The sequence below is a fragment of the Spermophilus citellus genome (genome assembly GCF_964194105.1).
Source record: "Spermophilus citellus genome assembly, chromosome: 15".
Classification (NCBI taxonomy): Eukaryota; Metazoa; Chordata; class Mammalia; order Rodentia; family Sciuridae; genus Spermophilus; species Spermophilus citellus.
Window position 1 is genome coordinate 18,326,766 of NC_138195.1, and position 23,856 is coordinate 18,350,621.

At 42.0% G+C, this 23,856-nt stretch overlaps 1 protein-coding gene across 1 annotated transcript in view; it reads left to right on the plus strand.

Moving 5' to 3' along the window:
* The window catches only part of ALOX5 (arachidonate 5-lipoxygenase), a 60,662-nt gene extending 44,882 nt beyond the window's left edge, over positions 1-15,780 (plus strand). Inside the window, exons 6-14 of the mRNA XM_081267018.1 lie at positions 36-208; positions 3,964-4,110; positions 11,161-11,364; positions 12,147-12,233; positions 13,046-13,224; positions 13,407-13,528; positions 13,765-13,865; positions 14,302-14,472; positions 15,158-15,780. Coding sequence (XP_081123144.1) covers positions 36-208; positions 3,964-4,110; positions 11,161-11,364; positions 12,147-12,233; positions 13,046-13,224; positions 13,407-13,528; positions 13,765-13,865; positions 14,302-14,472; positions 15,158-15,337 — 1,364 coding nt within the window. The 3' untranslated portion in view covers positions 15,338-15,780. The remainder of the gene's footprint in view (positions 1-35; positions 209-3,963; positions 4,111-11,160; positions 11,365-12,146; positions 12,234-13,045; positions 13,225-13,406; positions 13,529-13,764; positions 13,866-14,301; positions 14,473-15,157) is intronic.
* Positions 15,781-23,856: the final 8,076 nt, after the last annotated feature.

A 23,856-nucleotide genomic window follows, 5' to 3' on the forward strand; every position in this document is an offset into this window, starting at 1 on the left:
TCAAGGCTCATGTTGGGCCTCATTTCTCTTCCCAGAACGGGTCATGAAACACTGGCAAGAAGACCTCATGTTTGGCTACCAGTTTCTAAATGGATGCAACCCTGTGCTCATCAGGCGCTGCTCGGAGCTGCCTGAGAAGCTCCCAGTGACCACAGAGATGGTGGAGTGCAGCTTAGAGCGGCAGCTCAGCTTGGAGCAGGAGGTGCAGGTAGGGACAGGCTGTCAAGGCCACACTTTGTCAGGCAGAAGTCACTTCCTGCTGACCAGTGCTCACTGGTACCCAGACCATAATCTCCAGACCTGTCTGGTCAGCCAATGGCTTCTTCCTTTTCCTGGCAGCAGCGCTAATGAGAGTCCTGGCCATTGTGCTAACTGTTTTGTGTAAGATCAAAAGAGGAATCGAAGGTGATGTTTCTCCAGGGTGCTCACATTTGGGAGTATATTGTCAACTTTGATACCAATAATTACAAAACCTACCACTGACTAGGGGCCTTTGCTAGGCCAAGCATTGTGACAGATGTTTTTACTCAAATGATCACCCACCTTGCAAAGTGAAAAAAAACTGGAGAAAGAAGCATGTTGTGTTTAAGAACAAGGTGGGGGTTGAAATAATTCTTTATGTTCTAATTAGAAATTTTAGTGCCATCTGCTCCTGCCTCATCCTTCCCCAGTCTTCTCCAGGTCCTCAGGAGAGGAGGTGAAGGCTCAGTCCCCCACCTTAGGCTCTAAGAGGCTGACATAGTCTTGAGACAGAAAGGTTTCAAACCACTCCACCTGAATCTGGTGGAATTTAGCATCAGGCATCTTGTATGAGGTGGGTTGCTGGTCTCAACATCTCATCCTTTGCCTCTTTCTGGCACACTGGGGTTTCCTACCACCAGCCCCTGCTACCTGTCCCCAGCTGTCCATTTGGCCTTTGCTGCTTGTGGTTACCCTGTCTGTGTGCCTGTCTCACTTTGAAGATCTAGACAAACAAACCTTTCATCCCCAATATCCTGCCCACCTTACTCTGGAGGGCCACCTACCCTGCCAAAGTCCCTGGGCAGGGCCCTGGCCCCAGTGCAAACAGTTCCAGCCCTCTCCTCCTGGATTTGCTTGAGCCCCAGACATCACTAATGCTGGACTCTGAGAACTTTGATACAATGATGATAAAAACAAGATTGAGTCACACAAGTACAAATAGGCAAAGCCTTTACAGGGCTTCTGCTTGAGAAGGGAGACACAACTTTAATAAGAAAGTGTCAGGCTGTTCCCTGGAACAAAAGAAGGGAGCTGATTTTAATGTCTGCTTGCAGGAGTGGGCTGAAGAATAGGACATTAATGGGATTTAGGTGTGACCTGTGATGGTGCTTCAACTCAACCATCTCTGCCCTGTGATAAAGATGAGTTTGGTGAAAGCACCTGGCTCTAACGATGCACCTGGTACTGTTTGAGGGTGGATAAATGAGGCTTGCTTGGAAACTGACAAACTGTGGGTTAAGTTTGGATCTTTTATTGGTTGTCATAAGCCAAAGTCTAGGAGTGTATTTTTCCTTTGTTCCTATGGTGGTGCTGACTGTCTCATTTACCTGGTCATATGAACAACAATAACAACACACAACCCATCACATACACCAGCACATTACTTCTCTGTAGATTTAATTGCCAGATGTGGTAATGTTGACTCAGGCTATAGTTCTCACACCTTAAATCAGAAAGTCATACATCTCTAAAAGTCAGAAAATCCTAAAATTGAAACGGATTGAGCAGCCATTGTGGCCCCTGGCCACTCAAGAAGAGACACTTTGTGACCTGCCAAATAAAGTCACAGCCTCCCACTGCTGCCTCCAGGTCAGGTGGTTACACAACATCTTTCCTTTGAGCTGGTCACTCAGCTGTGTTTTGGATTATGAGACAATAATCTAATAGCCACCAGCGACTAGACTCTTATGTATACTCACTCCTCTGTTTTTTACCCTGTCCTCATCTTCCACACAGCAACACAATTGTTAATTCCCACATTCACGCCACCTTTCTTTGACAGACTCTTAATGATCTATGGTAAGCTTATGAACTATGAAAACTCCTGAATTCTTTCTTTTTAAGAATCTTCCATGAAATTTATTTTTGGAACATAAATAGAAATACTATCCTGTTGTTGGGGTTTTTGTTTTGGTTGGTTTTCTGATAATAATGTGTGTATGTGTTTGTGTGTATTCCTGCTGTTGGTTTCAATTCATTATTCTTCATGATTGCATTAATTTTTGGACTTCATATCAGTCCCCAAAATCAACTCAATCTGTTTTTTTCCAAGAATTGTATTGGCTTAAAGCCGAGCTAATGGGCTCAGGCATAGCTGGACCATGCTCAGATGATGTACGTTTTTCAACTCTCTGCCTCTGGTGGAGTTTTTTCTTAGAATGGTCTCCTTAGCTGGATTAAAAATGATCATAGCTTCAGACTTGGCTTCTTCCAATTTAGTACATATACCCCTCCCAACCTCACCCACAAAGACCCCCTTTCCCAACAGTCCCAATGTCCAAGCTTGAATCCTGAGCTAATCCCCTGAGTCAATCACCACTGCCAGCAAAATGGAATTTGCTGACCAAAAGAGGACTCAGAACTTAGGGAGGCCAGAATATCTATGTCTCTGGAAAAATCCTGGTGTTTCTTTCAGAACTGAGATGGGCCTTGTTTTCCAAAAGGATGTCTGGGGTTAACAGAAATGTCCTAGATTCCAGGCCTGCTGGTTCCCAGACCTGAGTTCCTGGGACCTCCCTTTGGGTATCATATTGGGTTATCTGTCTCAAGGTTTTATTTGCAACTATTCCTTCTGGGCAGTCGTCATTAAAGTGTCCAGCCCGTCCTGATAACCCAGCCAGCCCTGCTCCCCACAGTTCCTTGGGCCCAACTCCTTGATGAGATGTCCGGATGGTCCTGGAAGACGACCTCCAAAACCAGCCCTCCCCATTTTGCGAATACTAGGCTGGGGTGCCCAGACAAGAAAAGGAGGGCAGCGGCAATGGAAGTGGCGGGCTCTGCGGCGCCTTCTGGTGCCTACTTAAGGTACCACAGCCTGGGTGTTAGGTGCATGCGCAGTCGGCGCAGCTTCTTAGGCGGCTGAGCTGTGGATCCGCCAAGCCACCAGAGCCGGCGGTGGCCTTTTGTTGATGTCTCCATACGTCTCAGGCCCTGAACCGTTTCCCACCTGCAACGCCCTTGCCGCCAGCTGAACTCTGCCTTGCAACCGGAGTGGACAACAACGCGTTGCACCTGGCCTCCGCGCTGTCGTCTGGCTCCCTCTAGAGGACTCCTGGTGCAGAACGGCTGTCCACCACCCAGATTTCAGGCGCGCTAGTTTTGTACTGGGGTGTGTTCAGAACTGCATCTGGAGTCAGGAAGCCCTATGAATTTCCACCAAGTACTCACCATGTCACCAACCTCAGACCAGGATGTCACAAAACATGTCAACCCTGCAGACCCTCCCACCGCATCAACCCCTTTTTTCCATTCCCTACCTACTTCTCCCTCTCTAGGGGGACCCTTGCGGGGCAGGGAGGCGGGCGGGAGATGGGTGGCAAGTTGTGTGTGGGGGGGCTCCCACAATGGCTACTCTGCCCAGTTTTAAACTTTATGTGCCACTTTTTGGTATATGACTTCTCTCATCTATTTTATCTAAACTTTTACTTCTTTCTATTAAACTGCCATTCTTGGTGCTCTTTGACCAACTTTCATGAGGATCAAGCTGGTTTCAGGTAGAACAAGTGCATAATTAGCTGCTGCCAGTCCTTTACCTTACCTGTGAATATACTCCATGTGCATCAACCTTTGAATTAGAGGTCAAAAGAAATATAAATTGTGAACTCCACCGAGTTTCTGGGAAGAGAAAGGGCTCCCAAAGACCATCATTTCCTACCCCTAATCCAATCTGACTCTTGGGTTCAACTCTGCTGATAGTGACTTGGACTCCTCTGCCTCCTGCAGCAAGGGAACATTTTCATTGTGGACTATGAGCTGCTGGATGGAATTGATGCCAACAAAACTGACCCCTGCACACACCAGTTCCTGGCTGCGCCCATCTGTCTGCTGTATAAGAACCTGGCCAACAAGATTGTCCCCATTGCCATCCAGGTAGGCTGCTTATCTCTAGCTTTTCTGGACCTCTCTGCCCTCAGAGGTAGATGTGGGGATGCGGGACCTGGGGAAGGAATTTCCTAAGCAGCTTCATATGCATCTCCAGGAGGGGAAGACAGCTCTGCCTTGTGGTCTAAGGAAGGTGCTGAAGCGAAGAAAAAATAAGACATTAGAACTTTTTGCCTCCTCCAGGGAGGAAGAGAGGGCTCCATTCTCCCAGATATTCTTGAGAAATCTCTAGCAGGGTGAGACACGCTGTTGAGGATCTGCCCTGTAATGATAGCACCCTAGCCAGGGCATCAAATCAAGATGCCCATAGGGGTCATGTAGGTGAAGTTGTGAATTGATCTGGAGATTGAGGCCACCAATAGGCACCATGGGCACGAATGTTAGGAAATAGGACAGCCCTGGGACACTTTCCTTGATGCCTATGGGTTTGTGCATTCTCAGATAGTGAAGGATGGGGGAAACAGTCTGGGGAAGAGGCAGTTCTGCACACGGTTTCACCTGCCCTGCACAATGGGAGCAAGTACATAGACAGCAGGGATCAGGCCCAGAACATGCAGGACAGGACTAAATGTTGGCCACTGGGGGCTGGGGGAGGAACTGTACAGGGCCCTATATGGGGATGGGAAGATGCACATTCAGCAAACAATGCCTGAGCACTGGACACTGGATGCTGAGAGCATTATGGCAGTTGGATTTGTCATGCACTAACCACACTCCAAGACTATCTAGGGGTTACTTGCCCAGTCCTCAAACCCTTACCCTCAATTTAGAAATCTAAAAAGTACTGAAACTGCATGTATTTCAAAACCTTATAGCAAATTAATGGGCTGCAAATAAACCTTCTCTGAACCAAAAAGAAAAGCCATTTAGAGTTTCTCCCATTCAATGTGATATGCAAATAGATCACTACAGAAATTGTATTGTAATATAAAATATTATGTTGCCCCAGACTCAGAGAAGTGGGGCAAGTCACCTAATGAAATATACACACTGATAAGATTCTAAAATCTTTTGAATTCTAAGGCACTTTGGCCACTGGGGTTTCAGATAGGGAATTGTCTTCATCCATGTAAATCATTTTCCTCAGATAAGGAAATTGAGGCACAGGTGCACACTGTCAATCAGAGTGCTGGGATTCAAGCCATGCTCCTCCAGTCTTCCAGAGGCACAACCTCCACCCCAAGGAGCCCCCAGTGCATTATCAGAGAGAAGCCCTATGCCTGAGAAAGAGAGGCAGAAGGGACAGGTGACATAGGGAAGAAATCATCATTGGGAGATGCCAGAAGAGGGGCTGGTTGCCACTGACATATACCTCCAGAGGAGCCTGTCCAGTCAGAGGAGTGGCTTAAATCCCAGCTCTGCCACTTGACAGCAGACCCTGAGACTTGAGCAAGCCATAGGAGCTTCTGAGTTTCTTTCCTCTCCTGAAAATTGCAAACTTTGCAAACTATAAAGACCCAAGTGATACATAAAAGTACCAAAGGGAATTTCACCCTTATGTAAATATAGAAGAAAGAAAGTTTCATGGATTAGAGGAGGGAAAACAGGGGGAGGCAGGAGGGAACAAAAAGGAGGGTGGGAAATGGGATTGGAATCAAATTCTTTGTATGTATGTATGATTTTGTCAAAATGAACCCAAATATTATGTATACTTATAATTCTCTAAAACAAAACATGTAAATAAATGCCAGAGAACGATAAATATGAAATCTGGTTCTCTGAGAGTTTTTTTTTTTCTCTTAAAAGACCTTATCATTAGACTGATGGGAAAAAAGTGGAGAGGGGCTAGCTCAGTAGTAGAGCTCCTGGCTTCTTACACACCCCAAAAACAAAAAGAAAAGAGAGAAAGTAGAATATACAAGAGTAGAAATAAGAAAGGAGATAAAACAAAGAATACTTGTCATTATAGATTTTTTAGAAAGAGTAATTGTATAACAACAAATTTGGAAAGAAAAACTAAAGAAAATTCATAAAAAGCGTGGGAAATATAAATTAGGAGAAACTGGAAAACAGCCCAGTTTCCGTATAACAATAGGAAGTAGATTAAATGTCTATAGACTGGTACAAGGTCAGTGTGCTGAGCACCTAGGTTTTAGCAACTCTTTAAACAACAAATGTTTCCAAAGCTCTTTGAGGTATTGGTATGTCCTCAAATTCATTCTTCAAGCTGGCATAGCCTTAGTTCTGAGACTGGATACAAGTAAACTACAAAAGAAAATTTAATCCAAGTTAGCAATCAAGATTGAAAAAGAAACTTTTAAAAATGATACTAGCAAAGTGATTGCTGTAGTGTAATAATGACTAATATGTTACAACCATGTAGGGCTTATTTAAGGTATTTCAATATCATTAGAGCTCCCAGCAAAATGCATTATGCCAATAAGGAGAAAGCTTATATTATGTCAATTGATCCAAAAATGGAATTTAATAACATGTTGTAACCATAACTAGTAAAAGTTAAAATAGGCCAGGCTTGGTGGTACACACCTGTAATCCCAGTAGCTCAGAGGATAGAGAATTCAAAGCCAGCCTCAGCAGCAGTAAGGTACAAAGCAAGTTAGAGAGATCCTGTCTCTAAATAAAATACAAAATAGGGCTGGGGATGTGGCCCACTGGTTAAACGCCCCCAAGTTCAATCCCCAGTAACAACAACAACAACAACAACAAAAACATTAAAATAGTAATAGAATGAACTTATTTATGTAGAACCTAGACAACAAATATCATTCAAAAAGATACAGCTCTAAAGGTATTCCCATTAAAATCATAAACAGGAGTGTTGATATAGGTCAAGGATGTAGTTAAATCTGAGTGCATACCAAGTACACTTGAAGCCCTGAATTCATCCTCAGCACTTCAAAAACAAACCAAACCAAACAAACAAAAATACCGATATCACCATTGTTATTCAACATTATTTTAGAAGTTCTATCATGTGCAATAAAGCATAATGAATAAATTGTAAGAGAATTGGGAATATTATCTTTTCAAATAATGGTATGATGGTGGACCTAGAAAACACAAGAGATGTTCAGTTTTTAAAAACCTACTTGAGTAAATAAGTTTGTTTGGCTCAGTGTCCAGACAGATATAGTTCCAATAAATTAAATAGCCTTTCTTCATGCTAACAACAAAATGGAATGCCAATATCAAGAAAAACCTGCAATCATTTTAAAGGATTATATAAATAAATCTTAACAATGATTTTATATTGAATTTCTATTCAAATTGTATGATACAAAGATATTAAGTATAAATTATAATGCACTAATACAAACATTTAAGAAAAGGCCAATTCTATCAAGTATTATTGTATAAACTTAATGTGCTTCCAATTAAAACCTTAATCAAATTCTTTATTGGGGATAGTGTGAGGAGACTAAAAAAGCACACAAGACAACTAAATAAAATAACTTAAATATTCGTATAGGAAAAGAAATCTTCAAAGACAGGCACACATTTTTGAAAAAAAGAAAAACAGAAAGAGACCTTTCCCTGATGGATATGAAGAAATATTTTAAGGTCACTGGTTAAAGCAGATGCTATGCATGAGGACAGATTGAGGGTGGGAGGACAGTGCAGAGTCTAGAAATAGGCCCCCCATGTAGAGGAATTTAAGATGGGTTTTCAACTCAGGGGAAGGGAATGGTATTTTATGGTATTATCATACTGCCATTGCATAGGGAGATAACAAACTGGACCCCTCCTTTGTGCTATTTACAAAAATAAAACTCAAAATAAAAACTAAAATAAAAAAAAGTAAAAGAGAATGTAGAAAAACAATGGATAATGTGAGGATTGAGTCTTTTAAAGTGAAAACAAGAAACCAAGAAATTATAAGGGAAAAGACAGATATATTTGATTATGTATTATTTAAAAATTGAATAGTAAAATACACCATAAGCAAAGTCAAAAGGCAAATAAAGTAGGTGAGTTAGCTGCCACACCAGTCGCAGATAAAGGATGAAAATCTATAATACACAAAGAGCTCCTTCAAAGAGATAAGGAAAAAGACAAATCCCTCAATTAAAAAAAATGAGCAGAGAATATGAATAGGCTATTCACAGAAAAGGAGATGTAAGGGGACAAACATCATATGGAAAAATTCCCAGCTTCACCAGCAGTAGGGATGCTAATAAAAGTTAACGATGCATATTAGTTATGTCCCAGATGTCCTGGGGTGGGGGGTGGGGTTCTGAAATACATTAGCAAAATGGAAAAGCAAAACAAAACTGTATAGATACTATAAATTCATTTATTTAAAATGAATACAAAGACACAAGACACCATATACTTGGGCAGGTACCTGGTCACTCACTTGGGAACATTGGGGTTAAGTGTGTTAGGAGTCAGTCGAGCAAAGGAAGAAGAGACAGATATTTCTTCTAATAAAATTCTGTTTATGGAAAATTCAACAGATAAATATGAACATATGCAAAGACCTAATGAATAAGGCTTACCAGAAGGTAGTGGTCAGCTGTTAGATATGGATCATGAAATGTTCTCTTTTTGAGCTCTTCTTTAATAACCAATTTATTTTTTACAATAAGAAAATACGATTTTGTAATCAAAAACAAAGAGCTACTTATCACCCCCAACTCCCCTTCCCCCCAAAATTTCGAAAAACACAAGCAAATTGCCCAGGGGACATTCTGGAGTACCACGGTAGGCTCATACCCTGGATGGGAGTGGGATGCTGTGAAGGATATGTGAAAGGGCAAAGTGCAAAATGGGCCTAAGAGCTCATTGAGGAAATGCAAATATAGTGCTGATTTGCAGAGAGGAGAGAAGGGAGAAAGTGGTGTGGTAGATCTGAAATGGGCAGAGAGTGGAACTGTCCCAGATCAGCTCTTTACCTCCTATGTGACTTGGGAGAGCTACTGTTTCCACACAGAGCCTCAGTTTCTCCCTATGTAAAATGGAAATGATAAGGAATACCTGCTTTGCAGAGTCATCATGAAGATTAAGTGAGATAGTACAGGTAAAAACCCTACCACACAGCAGAGAGTCTCCAGGTCCCAAAGCCTATAAGGGAGCATATTAGGAATGTTTTAGAGAATGTCAGGACTTTATCAGAGGACACCTAGGAGGCAGGGCACAGCAGCGGCAGGTGCCTGTTACCAGGGCAGCTAATGCAAATGAGTAAATCATCAGAGAGGTGGAGATCCTGAGGACTTTGAGCCCTGGGGTTATTTCAAAGGGGCAAGAATTTGATCTGCACAAGGTTCTCCCAACCTCTTAATTTTCTAGAAAACTTGATCATTCAAATTTTAGCTGAAATTATCTAATTAAAGATGGACAATGGTCCGACTAATAAAAAACCAAACAAGAATACTATCTGGAGGCCAACCTCTGTTTTCCTCTCCTTCCACCCGTCTCCCTCCACCAGAGGCAGTTGGAACAGACTGTTAGAGCAGCTCTGTCCCTTAGCCTGTACAGAAGCCACTGTCTTCATATGGCTCTGGAGCACTTGAAACTCAACTAGTCCAAACCAAGAACTGCTATAGGTGCAAAGTACATGCCAGATTTCAAAGACTTACAATGGGGCAGGGGATGAAATATTTAATAGTTGTAGATTGGTTTCATGTTTTGAATGTGCTGGGTAAACTAAAATTATGTCATTAACCTAAATTTCTCCTGTTTCCTTTTATATTTTAAAATATGGTTTCCTGAAAATTTGAAACTCCTCATTTGATTTGCATTATAATTCTACAGGATAGTCCTGTTTTAGAGGAAGAAACAGACAAGGAAGTCACTTTCCATAATAGTGGGACAAAGCTGAGTGCCTTCCTCAGCTGGGTCAGTTCTCTGTTTCTGCTGGAACCACACTGGTCTTTCCAACTGCACAAAGCCCAGCCAATTCTCTTCCCAGCCTGCTCTCAGCCTCGACAGCTGCTGCTGGCACATTGTTCCCCCAAGTCACTTTAAATGCCAGCCCCTCCATGATTCCCTGTCCTCATTTAAGATATGGGGTAGCCCTAACATCTGCTATCCAGACTCCCCAGAGATCTCACTGTTGGGTGCTGAAATGAGGCTGGTATTCTGTGAGTGATGTGTGGGGTTAGGGTGTGGCTCAGTGTTAGAGTACTTGCCTAGCATACATTAGGCCCTGAGTTTGAACGCCAGCACCAACTGCCCCCTCTCTTTCTCTCTCTCTCTCTTTCGATCTCCCTACCTCCCCACCCCGCCCCACACAAAAAGCCCCCCCCCCCCAAAAAAAAAAAAGACACACACACAAAAAAACAGGGATGATTGCAGATGAATGCTGTCACAGGTGAAGCTAGGGATCAATGGTGGGCCAGGCAGAGAGGGTGGAAAGACCAGAATGTGGAGACATTGGAGGCCAGATCACCAAGGAGTTTGGGGATTTCATTTTCTGGCATTAAGAGATGACTGAATATTTTTCAAGAGGAGATTCATATAACATGACTTGTACTTTAGAGAAAAAATCACTTTGGCCCCAGTGTGGAGTTCAAATTGGAAAGAAGAAGGTGAGCTGGGCCTGTACTACAGGCTAAATCCAGCTATAGGTCTAGAGCCCAGGGCAGGGCTCAAACTGCTCAATCTAAGATTGGACAGCAAGAGGGTCCCAGAGCCCCGGTCCCAGAGGTGCTAATTGAGGGCAAGAAGGGATGACCTGGGCAAACCCTGGGGAGCCCTAGACTTCAAGGGAAGGACACTTTAATCTCTAACTTCCCAGAGAGAAGGGTATGGAAGTTCAAGAAACAGCAGTGGGAGACTAGTAGGAAGCCAGGAGGGAAAAGGTCAAGAGCAGAGATCACATCCATCTGCACCTCCCTCTTCTTGTGACGTCTCCATGTGGCCTAATAACAACTCCATGAGGAGTTACTGTCCCTGGGGTGCAGAAAGACTTGGTCATCTAGGGTTGTCTAGGTTATAAGTGTCATAGCTAGGCATGAAACAAGAACCCTGGGTCCATGCTTGTGTTGTGATTTGAAAGTCACTATTGAAGACATTTAGATTCTTTTGTAGTCTAGAGCAAAATATACAATGTAATGTCTTTCTTCAACATATCAGCTCAGCCAAACCCCAGGAGAGGAGAATCCTATTTTTCTCCCTTCGGATGCCAAATATGACTGGCTTTTAGCCAAAATCTGGGTGCGTTCCAGTGACTTCCACGTCCACCAGACCATCACCCACCTTCTGCGCACACACCTGATATCTGAGGTTTTTGGTATCGCCATGTATCGCCAGCTGCCTGCTGTGCACCCCATTTTCAAGGTATGCCAGTTCCAGCCCCACCTGAAGGGGGAGAGCGCTGGGGAGGGTCTATGGCTGGGAGTGCCAGAGAGGGACGCTGGGAGAAATGCTCAGGGAGGCAGTAATGCTTCACATGGAAGAAAGCAGCTGGGATCCTGAGGGGTCCTTCAGATGTAAGGTTAGGACAGGGCCCAGGGCCTAGACCTGACAGGGAGCCTGGCTGGCTGGGAAGTAGAGGTTGAAAATCTTCCTTCCATCTTCCTGAAACCTGCCAGAACGATTGCTAGAGTAACTGAAGGCTAAAGAGTACCTTTATGCCTCAGTTTCCTCATCTATAAAGAAAGTTAAAGTAACATCCCTGCCTCTTAGGATGATGGTCAGGATTAAAATAATTAATAAATTCAGAGAGCTTAAGCAATGCCTAGCACATAGTTTAGCACTAGAAAAGTGTTGACTATTGGGGCTGGGGTTGTGGCTCAGAGGAAGAGCGCTTGCCTAGCATGCATGAGGCACTGTACCACATTAAAATAAAATATAAAGGCATTGTGTCCACCTATAACTAAAAAATAAATGTTTTAAAAAAGAGAAGAGTGTTGACTATTATCCTTTTTATCATCATTGCCATTGCCATTAAGCATTAAGCTGTGTCCTCCAGGCCTCTAGCAATTACTTAGTAAGAAGATGGGCACCCAGACCTTCACTTCCTCACTGTATTCAGCATCACCCCTTGGATTATGAGCTGGGGTGGGGATGCTCAGCACCCAGGAGGCCCTTTCTGAGGTCTTTGCTCTTTCCCTGCCCAGCTGTTGGTGGCACATGTGAGGTTCACCATCGCCATCAACACCAAGGCCCGCGAACAGCTCATCTGCGAGTATGGCCTTTTTGACAAGGTAGATGCTCTCCGACACGCTTGGTACTTGTGATATCCCTGCTTGGTCGTCTCTACAACCCATCTGAATGAGGCTGGGCCACTGGGTGGAGGCTTGGAAAAGGCAGAAGACTGGAGGCTGTACTTGAAGCTAACTCCCAGCTTCTATGACTAACCTCCAGGCCTTTCCACCAGTCAAAGCACCCTCTCCTCTTCTCAGGATATCACCAGGTCTTCCTCCTTGTGAAGTTTCTTTGTCACCTCTTACCACCCCTCCCCTCTCCAGGCCCCAGAGCCTCATTCCTCATAGACACCATAGACCTCATACACACCAAATATCTGTGTCCCCTTCCCACACTGCACACCCCTACCGTTCTGCCTGGGACCTGCCTAACATTCTGAGCACAGCCTCCCACCCTCTTTCCTTCCTGCCTTTAATGTACCTGACCCTTAACCCAGTCTCCCCCAAGCAAGGCATCAGGAAAGCCAGGCTCTCACCGGTGGGTGCCTGCACATCTGCCAGCTGCCTGGCTGCCTTCCTGCAGGTGGCAGCCTATCCCTCCCTCCTGCAGCACTGCAATACACAGTATTCAGTCCCTTTCATTGGGTGGGGAGGGGTTTCTCCCTGTTACCTCATCATGGGGTTTGGAAGGGTAGGCCTTCTACAAATTAAACATCACTCATTCCCCACCTCGCAGGAAAAAGGTTTGCCCTTCTTGCTCTGCCACCCCATTGCCCTCCCACCTTCTCATGGATGCAGGGATGAGCTCCTGGGCTGGACAGCTGGGCAGGAGGAAAGCCACCCTCCATCAGGGGCTCTCTCCTCCTATCCAGGCCAATGCCACCGGAGGTGGCGGGCACGTGCAGATGGTGCAGAAGGCCATGAAGGACCTGACCTATGCTTCCCTGTGCTTTCCTGCGGCCATCAAAGCCCGGGGCATGGAGAGCACTGAAGACATCCCCTACTACTTCTACCGAGATGATGGGCTGCTGGTGTGGGATGCCATTCAGACGTGAGTAATGGCTGGTGTCTTTGGGAAGGAGGCCCCAGGACAAGTCAATGGGGAGTGATCTGGCTCAGTGGTTAGGCACTGATGGAGGGAGGGGCTGAGGGGATCCTGAGTCCGGGGCATTAAGGAGTGACATTAAGGTCAAAGATGGGACATTTATTCCTACCGGCCCCTTTCTGAACCAGGTTCACATCCGAAGTGGTGAGCATCTACTATGAGAGTGACCAGGTTGTAGAAGAGGACCAGGAGCTTCAGGACTTCGTGAAGGATGTTTACATGTATGGCATGCGGGGCAAGAAGGCTTCAGGTGGGCCACAGCAGCTCTTCTGTGTCTCTGACTGCCCTGGGGGACTTGGTGGGATCCCTCTCAGTGGTGTGCTTGGAAAGGTTGTCCCCTGCTGGAGTATTTGGCACAACAATTTCTCCAGCACTTGCAGAGATTCTGAGAGCAGTGGGCTGTGGGGCAGGGGGCAGGGTGAGAGGCAGTTGTCAGGGGTCCCTCCCCAGGTGGGGGGGAAGAGCTCAGCCATGGTTTCTCCTCAGGCTTCCCCAAGTCCATCAAGACCCGGGAGAAGCTGTCCGAGTACCTGACTGTGGTGATCTTTACAGCCTCAGCCCAGCACGCAGCGGTGAACTTCGGCCAGGTAAGCTGGACAAGGGGAACCCTCAGGGCAGGAAATCGCTCAGAATCCCTTCATCCACTGCTGGCTGGTGAAGCTGGGCCCACCTTTGCCTCCTCCTCCTGCTCTGGGCACTGTCTTTTCCTCCCGGCCTTAACAGCCTTTCCCTTGACAGACTCTGGACCTGGAATCAGTGTTTACAGGCACCTATTCCACCAGTTCAGTGAAGGAGGATCCGGCTGTGGGCTGCTAGAGGTGGGGTAGGGTGGGGACCAGGAAGGAGGGAATGGAACCTTGGAGAGGAGGTGCAGTACCCAGGAGGGATGGTGACACCCAAGAGGAGGGGCAAAGGCGAACGGACAGTGCCCTCTGGGTCAGGCAGTTGCAGATATGGTGGGTTGCAGGTGGGCAGGTGGCCAGACTTCCGGGTTGCCCACTTCTGTGGGTACTGTCTCTGCAGTACGACTGGTGTTCCTGGATCCCCAATGCTCCCCCAACCATGCGTGCCCCGCCGCCCACGGCCAAGGGAGTGGTGAACATAGAACAGATTGTGGATACTCTGCCGGACCGTGGCCGCTCCTGCTGGCATCTGGGTGCAGTGTGGGCGCTGAGCCAGTTTCAGGAGAATGAGGTGAGAAGACAGGATAGGAAACTGGCAGATCACCCAAGGTTTAACCCATTTCTCAAGTTCAAGGTTTTATTTGTTACAAAGGGTGGGGGGGGTGGGGACCATGAAGAAGGGAATGGAACCTACAGCAAGGAATCCTGACCTCCAAGGCTGGAGGGCCCAGAATCAGCTGCAGGTGCTACCAAATCTTCAAGCAAGGCCTAGAGAGCTCTCAGAGTGGTGGGGCTGCTGAGGGCGCAGGCTACGACTTGTTCTTCCTAACTGTAGCTTTGTACCCACTGACCATCCTCTCCTCTTTTCTCCTTCTCCCCTCCCCTCCCCTCTGTTAACCACCATTCTACTGTCAACTTCTATGAGATCAACTGTTTAAGGCTTCACACATTAGTGAGATCATACACTATTAGAATTTCTGTGCCTGGTTTATTTTATTTAACATAGTGTACTCCAGCTTCATCCATATTATTGTAAGCGACAAAATCTCATTCTTCATTATGATTGAATAGTATTTCACTGATTACATATGCTACATCTGCATCAGAGCAGGTGGCAGAAGGTAGAGGAAAAGGGGAGGTGAGCAGATGTTCCTTCCCTGTCCTCTCAAGTGATGGTCCACAGGGGCGGGACAAGGCTTGTCACTTTATGTGGTCCTATCTTAGATTAAGCTTTCTGCCCATGTCTGTGCCCTCAGCTGTTCCTAGGCATGTACCCAGAAGAGCACTTCATTGAGAAGCCTGTGAAGGAGGCCATGGCCCGATTCCGCAAGAACCTGGAGACCATTGTCAGCGTCATTGCTGAGCGAAACAAGAACAAAAAGCTGCCCTATTACTACTTGTCCCCAGACCGGATACCAAACAGTGTGGCCATCTGAACCTTGCCTGTGGCAGTCTCACGAGCTGCTTTGGCCAGCTAGACTCCAGCTCATGTGGCAGGCTCTGGCCTCCTGGCAGCTCACCTCTCTTCCATGGAGCCCAGCAAGTGTGTTCTGGTTTCCTGATGGGCTGGTTACAAACCAAAGTCTCCTCCAGGATGGATCAGGTTGTACCAAAGCTTCAGTGCATTTTCGCGTTTATCCCTTCACCTTTAGAGAATCCCATCCGTTATTCCAGGGACCCTCCTGTAGAGAGGACTGCAGAGCCTCCTGCCCATGCTCAGCTGAGTCCTTCCACGCTAAGAGTGACAGCAAATCAGAATAACCTATGCCTGTTCTTTCTGGAGATGGGGAATTTCTGTGCTACTTAGTTTAATTTCTTGCACCTAACTACTAGGTGCCCAAATAACTTCTTGGTGAATGAATTAAGAATTGGTTGCCATAAAAATAAAGTTATTATTTTAAACAGGTTTTGTTCCACATGATATATTCCAGTCACTCCAAACAGTTCACTTACCCACCTCTGGCACCACCTCCGCCTCATGCATACATGTGTGCCTGCACTATGTTCTCTGTGATTCCATCTGGGCAAAAGCCTGCCCACCGAGGTCTATATGGCAGGTAGGTGCTTTCTTCCTCTTCTTTTCCCAGAATGCTCTCACTCTTTCTTCAGAACACATCCCAAATGCCATCACCTCTGGGAAGGCATCCTCCATTGCTCAGATAGAGCTTGTATCTCCCCAGGGCTTTGTTTGACTGTGTTGTTGCCCTCCTGTGTGTTCACACCCTAAGAAGCAGAGCACCTGCCTTGTCTATACTTGTGCCCTTGGGCTGACATAAAAGAACCACACTAAATTACCCCCTTGTTTTCCTGGTAGGACTGACAGATTCCAGGCATTGACTTTAGAGTTGGGAGCTGATTTTCTTCCGCAGCAGGGTTTGCAGCATGACTTGCAGAAAAATGGGAACTGGAAAACTTAATTTGGTCACTGTCTGTTTAGATCAAACTTAATTCATTATGTGTAAAATTTACCAAAAATTAAATAGATAACTTTTAACAGTAAAAATGCTTCCTCACACAAAAAATTTTACCCCCATACCTTAAATAGGAAGCCCTTACAGTGAAAATAAGGTTTTTTCCTAAATATCAATATCCAGAGAAAAGGCATACTTTAAATCATGAAAAGCCAAAATCAAATCATGTCAATCAGAAAGAAAAAGAAAAATTTTTAAAGTTGTATTAAAATATATATTGTGATAGTAATATGCATCTGTATACACTATCTACATTAAATCAGTTCTAATGTATTCTGATGTCTGGTAAAATCAGTAGATAAAAATGCTTAATGATATTTATCGATCTCCTACATTGAAAGGTAATAAGTTGGAAAATTATTGTTGTACCCAAACATGAAAGGTCCCATTTTGGAAGGTATCATTCCCCTAATAGGCAGGTGGGTTCTATTATGACCTTATAATCTATCTCGACATAAACACTGAGGCCAAGGCAGAATGAAATCTCTAACTATGGCATTAATGGCAGGTAATCTGAGGCTAAAACTTTTGAGCCACTGGAATGACCATATGAATTCAATTTAGTGGCAACAGCTGTCATAATTTCAACTGCTTATTTATAAGACTCAAATCTGATCTTACTGTATTTATCAATTAGAGTTTATGCAAATGAAAGTACAAATAATAGGCCAGTTAAAAATATTTTTATTTTATTTTATTTTTTAATTAGGGATTGAGATTTAGCTCTGTGGCAAAGGGCTTGCCTAGCACATGCAAGGCTCTGAGTTCAGTCCTTGGCCCTGAAAAAAAAAATATTTCAGGATGTTTGTTGATTCTAAAAGCCTATACTGCAAGGTGATTATATCTGGCCTAATCTATATACTCTAAAGCAAGGTAAACAATATAAAACCAGGAATTTAAACGTACATGTTTACATAACTGTGGCTGGTTATTTTCTGTGCCATAAAGCCTTCTTTTGTCTATCTTCTGATTTCACTTCTAAATGGGGCTCTTCTGACAAATGCTAATATTTACTAAAATTTCTTATAATAGCTAGAGAAAGGAATAGCCTAAAAAAACAGAAATAAAAAAAGCAATAATAATAATAATTTTTGTTTGTTTTCCAATTAGGAATTTAAATTAAGCTTAGTCTTTAGGTGAATATTTGCTTCTTTTTATTTTATCTGATTTTATTTTATTTTATTTGTGTGTGTGTGCTACTGGGGATTGAACTGGGCCTTGTGCATACTTGGTAAGCACTCTACCCACTAATTCCATCTCCAGATCTTTTTATTTTATTTTAAAACAAGGTCTCTCTAAAGTTCCCAGGCTGGCCTGAAACTTGCCATCCCCCTGCCTCAACCTCCAAAGTAGCTAGGATTACAGGTGTGCTCCATTGCACCCAGCTATTGATCTCTAGGAAATACTTCTACTTACCCCAAAGTGCAACAAACCACTTGGAGAAACACTAAATGTCACCAGGTTCAGTGCATGCAAGCATCTCAAAGGTTCATCCACAAAGAAATAAATGTAAAAGAAATGTAAAAGAAATGCAAAAGAAATAAAAATTCACATTGTACATTATTTCATACCTCACAATTGTAACTGATCATCAATGGTTTCCAAAACCACTAATATGTTCTACACTTTTATCAGTGAACACCCCGTTCTTTACATCTGAAATGGTTTTGTCCACACTTCTGGCAAACTCCTTTGCTATATCTTAGACTCAGTCTGCTATGTGAAGTGTGATTATGGGTATTGTTCTTTTCCCAAGATAAACAGGTGTTTTATTCTTTGGGGCTACCTTAGAACTTTATCAATTTTGATACTATATCTTTACCACTTGAAAAGTAAATTATTTCTTTATGTGTCATTCCCTTATACTCTTGGATTGAAAGGGAAAATTTTTTTTAAATCAGCTTTGTGTAAACAGTTTCTGTTTATTTGATTCACATAAGTACTTACTAAGTTCTGATGTGCTAGTGTGACTAAAAAGTGTCAGGGATGATTTCTCTAGTGGTAATGCGTGAGCTGAGACTTAAGGGGTGAAGGTAGCCAGCCAGCATGCAGGAAAGGGTGAGAGCATAGCAGGCTGTATTACTTGGGGTCTGTGCTTGTCCAAACATACAGGTATTGGTGAGGATTAAGTCATATTGTGAAAACCTTAAAAGTATATTTAAAATGCTTGGATATTAATGTTTTAAAGAGTGGTTCTGGGTCACAATTGCAGTCTCAATGCTGTGGGTAGGATGAATATGAGAGACACATAGATAAGCTGAAGGAGATGGATACATAGAAGGCAACAGTGCAAAATAAGACTCTGTAGGCCTAATTATTCCAGAAATATTTAGGGTATTTTCTGTGCACAATGTAAAATGCATTTTTATTAAATGAATAATTGTACAAATCCGTGTCCCTGGAAAACGACGCTGCTTATAACTACAAAAGGTATCAAATAAGATGTCAGATGATCTACATAGACAGTGTAAGTTCTTTATGTTTACTTAGTTGGTTTTCTCTTTCACATCCTTCTAGGTTGAGGGCACTCATTTATTTTAGATTTTATTTTTTAACTTCATAACAGAGGAATGCATTGCAATTCTTATTACACATATAGAGCACAATTTTTTATGTATCTATTTGTATATAAAATATGTTCACTCCAATTCATACATTTAGGTGTTTTGTTAACAATATCCTGATTCTTGGATCTACAATGCTCAACAATGAATAAGAGGCTTAGTGGTAGAACATATGGTTAACATGCAAAAGGCTCTGGTTTCAACCCCCTCCCCCCAAAAGAAAAAGAACAAATAAACAAAAACATTAAATAAAAAAAAAACAATTCAATGATTCAGGTAAATAACTTTAGTCTTACAGCTCCTAGTCACTACCCTAGGATAAAATTGATTTGCTTCTATCAAGCATAATATTAAATCTATAGGTAAGGGGGGAATGTATATTTTATATTTTGGAATTCTTCCTACAGATTTGATCACATGAGTGATTAAGAACACTGAATTAACTGCCACATAAAGTAGAATTCTGTTTGGTGTAATTAATCACATACACTGCTATAGTAGAATTAATACTGAGAGTTTTAGAATTGGGTTTTCTCTCTTTCCCAAATGAGTCTTCACCCACCTGGGCTCAAGCTAAACTTCTGCCTCTGTTTCCTGAGAAGCTTGGATGACAGGCAAGCACCACTGCACAGCTCTCCAATAAGCATTTTTTAAAATCAGAAAAACATTTGTATCATATGATCTGTATCTGTGGATTCCTAATATGTATAGGGATTCCAATGAGGTAACTTTAAAAATAGAAACTCCTGAAAAAAGGTTATATTTTAAAAATCATTTTTTTATGTTTGTAAATACCTTAAAAAAAAGGATACCAACATTGACATTTACTTCATTTATACCAAACCTCCCATCAAATTTGGAGTAGAAAAGATTAGAAATGGGAAGACTGCTTGTATGTCAATGTTTTTATATATTTCTTTCAAAAAACATTTGTATTGTAAAATTTGCCTTATTTGAATATCCTAACATCTGTCATCCCTATGGCTTTATTTAGAACATAATCTGTCATTTCAAAGGTAGGCTGGATGGGTTTAGAAACAGGATATTAAATAAATATTATATATATCACATAATAGTAGTTCATAATTCAAGATACATATATGTTTTTGTACCTCCAAGTGAGGATATTTTTCATGAACTACTGAAAAGCAAAGAGACATATAATCATTTCTATGTTAATGATAACACCAACCATACAATTATGAAGAAGTGCGTGTGAAGCTGAATCCTCATGCTTAGCTTTGATTATTTTAACTTTGTGATTTTTTTTCCTGGTTAGGACAGCAATGTGACAGAAATATATTGAAGAAAAATGAGGAATATGGATTTACTAAAGCATAAAGTTAATATTCCAAAAGGGAGGTTGTGTTTCCGATGACCATAAATAAAATAGGAAAATGTGCATATACCAATGTAAACATGCTGATTGATGGAGAGAAAAGTGATCGCTAATTAGAGGAGCAAATCATACCCACAGAGGATAAATATGAAGGCTGAAGATAGAATTAACAACAATGATCTTCAATGGAACACATCAGAATCACCTACACCATTTTATTACATGTATCGTATTGCTCACATTGTTCTGCAAGTACGAAGTTGTGATAACAGTTCAATGGAATGTATAATTCATTTTTCATGAAAGCAAGTTTTCTGAAATGTTCAGCTTAGATATATACTTTGAAAATAATGTTTTATAAAAGTATTCTATTTTTTCATATCCATGTAGGATACTGCTAGCCTTCATTTCTTTTATCCTCTGGTTTAGCCATGTTCAAATTTCTTGATCCACTCATGTGAGAAGATATAGGAGCATCACCTAAGAAATAATGTATAGAATGCTTAAAATGTTGTCATATGGCAATCAAAAATGAAAAAGTAAGCATGGCACTAAATTAAGAGATATCACGATTATTTATATTTCAAAATCAGTGTAATTGACACTAAAAATAACAGTTTTGGTATTCAAGTAAAAATCTCCACGATGTGTTTTATTTCCAACATTACTGAGGTGTATCTTGTTAGTTTTTAAAGTATCTACATGAAATGACTATTGTTTTAAGAAATTAGTTATGGAGGGCTGAGGATGTAGCTTGGTGATAGAGTGCATTGCTGGCATGACCTAGACCATAGAATTCATCACCAGCAACATCATCAGAAGGAAAAAACAAAACAAAACAAAGAGACAAACAAGGGAGCAAATAAGCTGTCTTTTAAAAAATAGCCAATGCTTTTATATGAAATCTATCTCATATGAATAATTAACATCAGTACAATTTGCTTTGTTGTTACTTGAGTGTTATGGAGAGGAGAAATGAGTAGAGGAGAAATGAGTAGAGGAGAAATGGCCTACTCCAATTCCAGCACTCCCTCCTGCATCCAATAATCACTGGATCAGTAATATTGAAATCTTTGATGTGAATTCAAGTGTATTCTTTCAAGTTTTTTCATTATTAATTCCAAAATCATCTAGGTAATTTGTTTTCCTTCCTACTTCATTTCTTCTACACTCCTTCTTTTTAAACATAACCTCTGGATCAGTGATCTTCATTCTTTCCATTTTACATTTTTTTTTTTTGGTATGGATTATTCCAAGTACTACTTTCTTCACTGTTGAGCAATAATATCTTAGAATTGTCATTTCTATTACTTCATCATTTATTGGCCTTCCCCCTTTTCAAAAACTGCTCAGAAATAAACACAAAATTTATGGTTTGCATTGATTTTGTTATATCTTAAACTATTATCAAATAGCTCTTTATTCATAGTTTTCTAATGAAAAGTCTACACTCTTTTTTTCTTTTTTTAAATTTATTTTTATTTTATTTATTTATTTTTTTATTGGTTGTTCACAACATTACAAAGCTCTTGACATATCATATTTCATACATTAGATTGAAGTGGGTTATGAACTCCCAATTTTACCCCAAATGCAGATTGCAGAATCACGTCGGTTACACATCCACAATTTTACATAATGCCCTATTAGTAATTGTTGTATTCTGCTACCTTTCCTATCCCCTACTATCCCCCCTCCCCTTCCCTCACATCTTTTCTCTCTACCCCATCTACTGTAATTCATTTATCTCCTTGTTTATTTTCCCATTCCCCTCACAACCTCTTATATGTAATTTTGTATAGCAATGAGGGTCTCCCTTCATTTCCATGCAATTTCCCTTTTCTCTCTCTTTCCCTCCCATCTCATGTCTCTGTTTAAAGTTAATCTTTTCTTCCTGCTCTTCCTCCCTACTCTGTTCATAGTTGCTCTCATTATATCAAAGAAGACATTTGGTATTTGTTTTTGAGGGATTGGCTAGCTTCACTAAGCATAATCTGCTCTAGTGCCATCCATTTCCCTGCAAATTCCATGATTTTGTCATTTTTTAGTGCTGCGTAATATTCCATGGTGTATAAATGCCACATTTTTTTTATCCATTCATCTATTGAAGGGCATCTGGGTTGGTTCCACAGTCTAGCTATTGTGAATTGTGCTGCTATGAACATCGATGTGGCAATATCCCTGTAGCATGCTCTTTTAAGGTCTTCAGGGAATAGTCCGAGAAGGGCAATAGCAGGGTCAAATGGTGGTTCCATTCCCAGCTTTCCAAGGAATCTCCAAACTGCTTTCCAAATTGGCCGCACCAATTTGCAGTCCCACCAGCAATGTACAAGAGTACCCTTTTCTCCACATCCTCGCCAGCACTTGTTGTTTGACTTCATAGTGGCTGCCAATCTTACTGGAGTGAGATGGTATCTTAGGGTGGTTTTGATTTGCATTTCTCTGACTGCTAGAGATGGTGAGCATTTTTTCATGTACTTGTTGATTGATTGTATATCCTCCTCTGAGAAGTGTCTGTTCAGGTCCTTGGCCCATTTGTTGATTGGGTTATTTGTTATCTTATTGTCTAATTTTTTTTTAAAGAGAGAGTGAGAGAGGAGAGAGAGTGTGAGAGAGAATTTTTAATATTTATTTTTTAATTCTCGGCGGACACAACATCTTTGTTGGTATGTGGTGCTGAGGATCAAACCCGGGCCGCACGCATGTCAGGCGAGCACGCTACCGCTTGAGCCATATCCCCAGCCCTCTTATTGTCTAATTTTTTGAGTTCTTTGTATACTCTGGATATTTGGGCTCTATCTGAAGTGTGAGGAGTAAAAATTTGTTCCCAGGATGTAGGCTCCCTATTTACCTCTCTTATTGGTTCTCTTGCCGAGAAAAAAACATTTTAGTTTAAGTAACTAACATTTGTTGATTCTTGTTATGAACTCTTGTGCTATGGGTGTCCTATTAAGGAATTTGGAGCCCGACCCCACAATATATAGATCGGAGCCAACTTTTTCTTCTATCAGACGTAGAGTCTCTGATTTGATATCAATCTCCTTGATCCATTTTGAGTTAACTTTTGTGCATGGCGAGAGAAAGGGATTCAGTTTCATTTTGTTGCATATGGATTTCTAGTTTTCCCAACACCATTTGTTGAAGATGCTATCCTTCCTCCATTGCATGCTTTTAGCCCCTTTATCAAATATAAGATAGTTGTAACTTTGTGGATTAGTCTCTGTGTCCTCTATTCTGTACCATTAGTCCACCCACCTGTTTTGGTACCAGTACCATGCTATTTTTGTTACTATTGCTCTGTAGTATAGTTTGAAATCTGGTATCGTTATGCCCGCCTGATTCACATTTCCTGCTTAGAGCTGCTTTTGCTATTCTGGGTCTTTTATTTTTCCATATGAATTTCATGATTGCTTTATCAATTTCTACAAGAAATGCCATTGGGATTTTGATTGGCATTGCATTAAATCTATAGAGAACTTTTGGTAATATCGCCATTTTGATGATGTTAGTTCTGCCTATCCATGAACAGGGTATATTTTTCCATCTTCTAAGATCTTCTTCTACTTCTCTCTTTAGGGTTC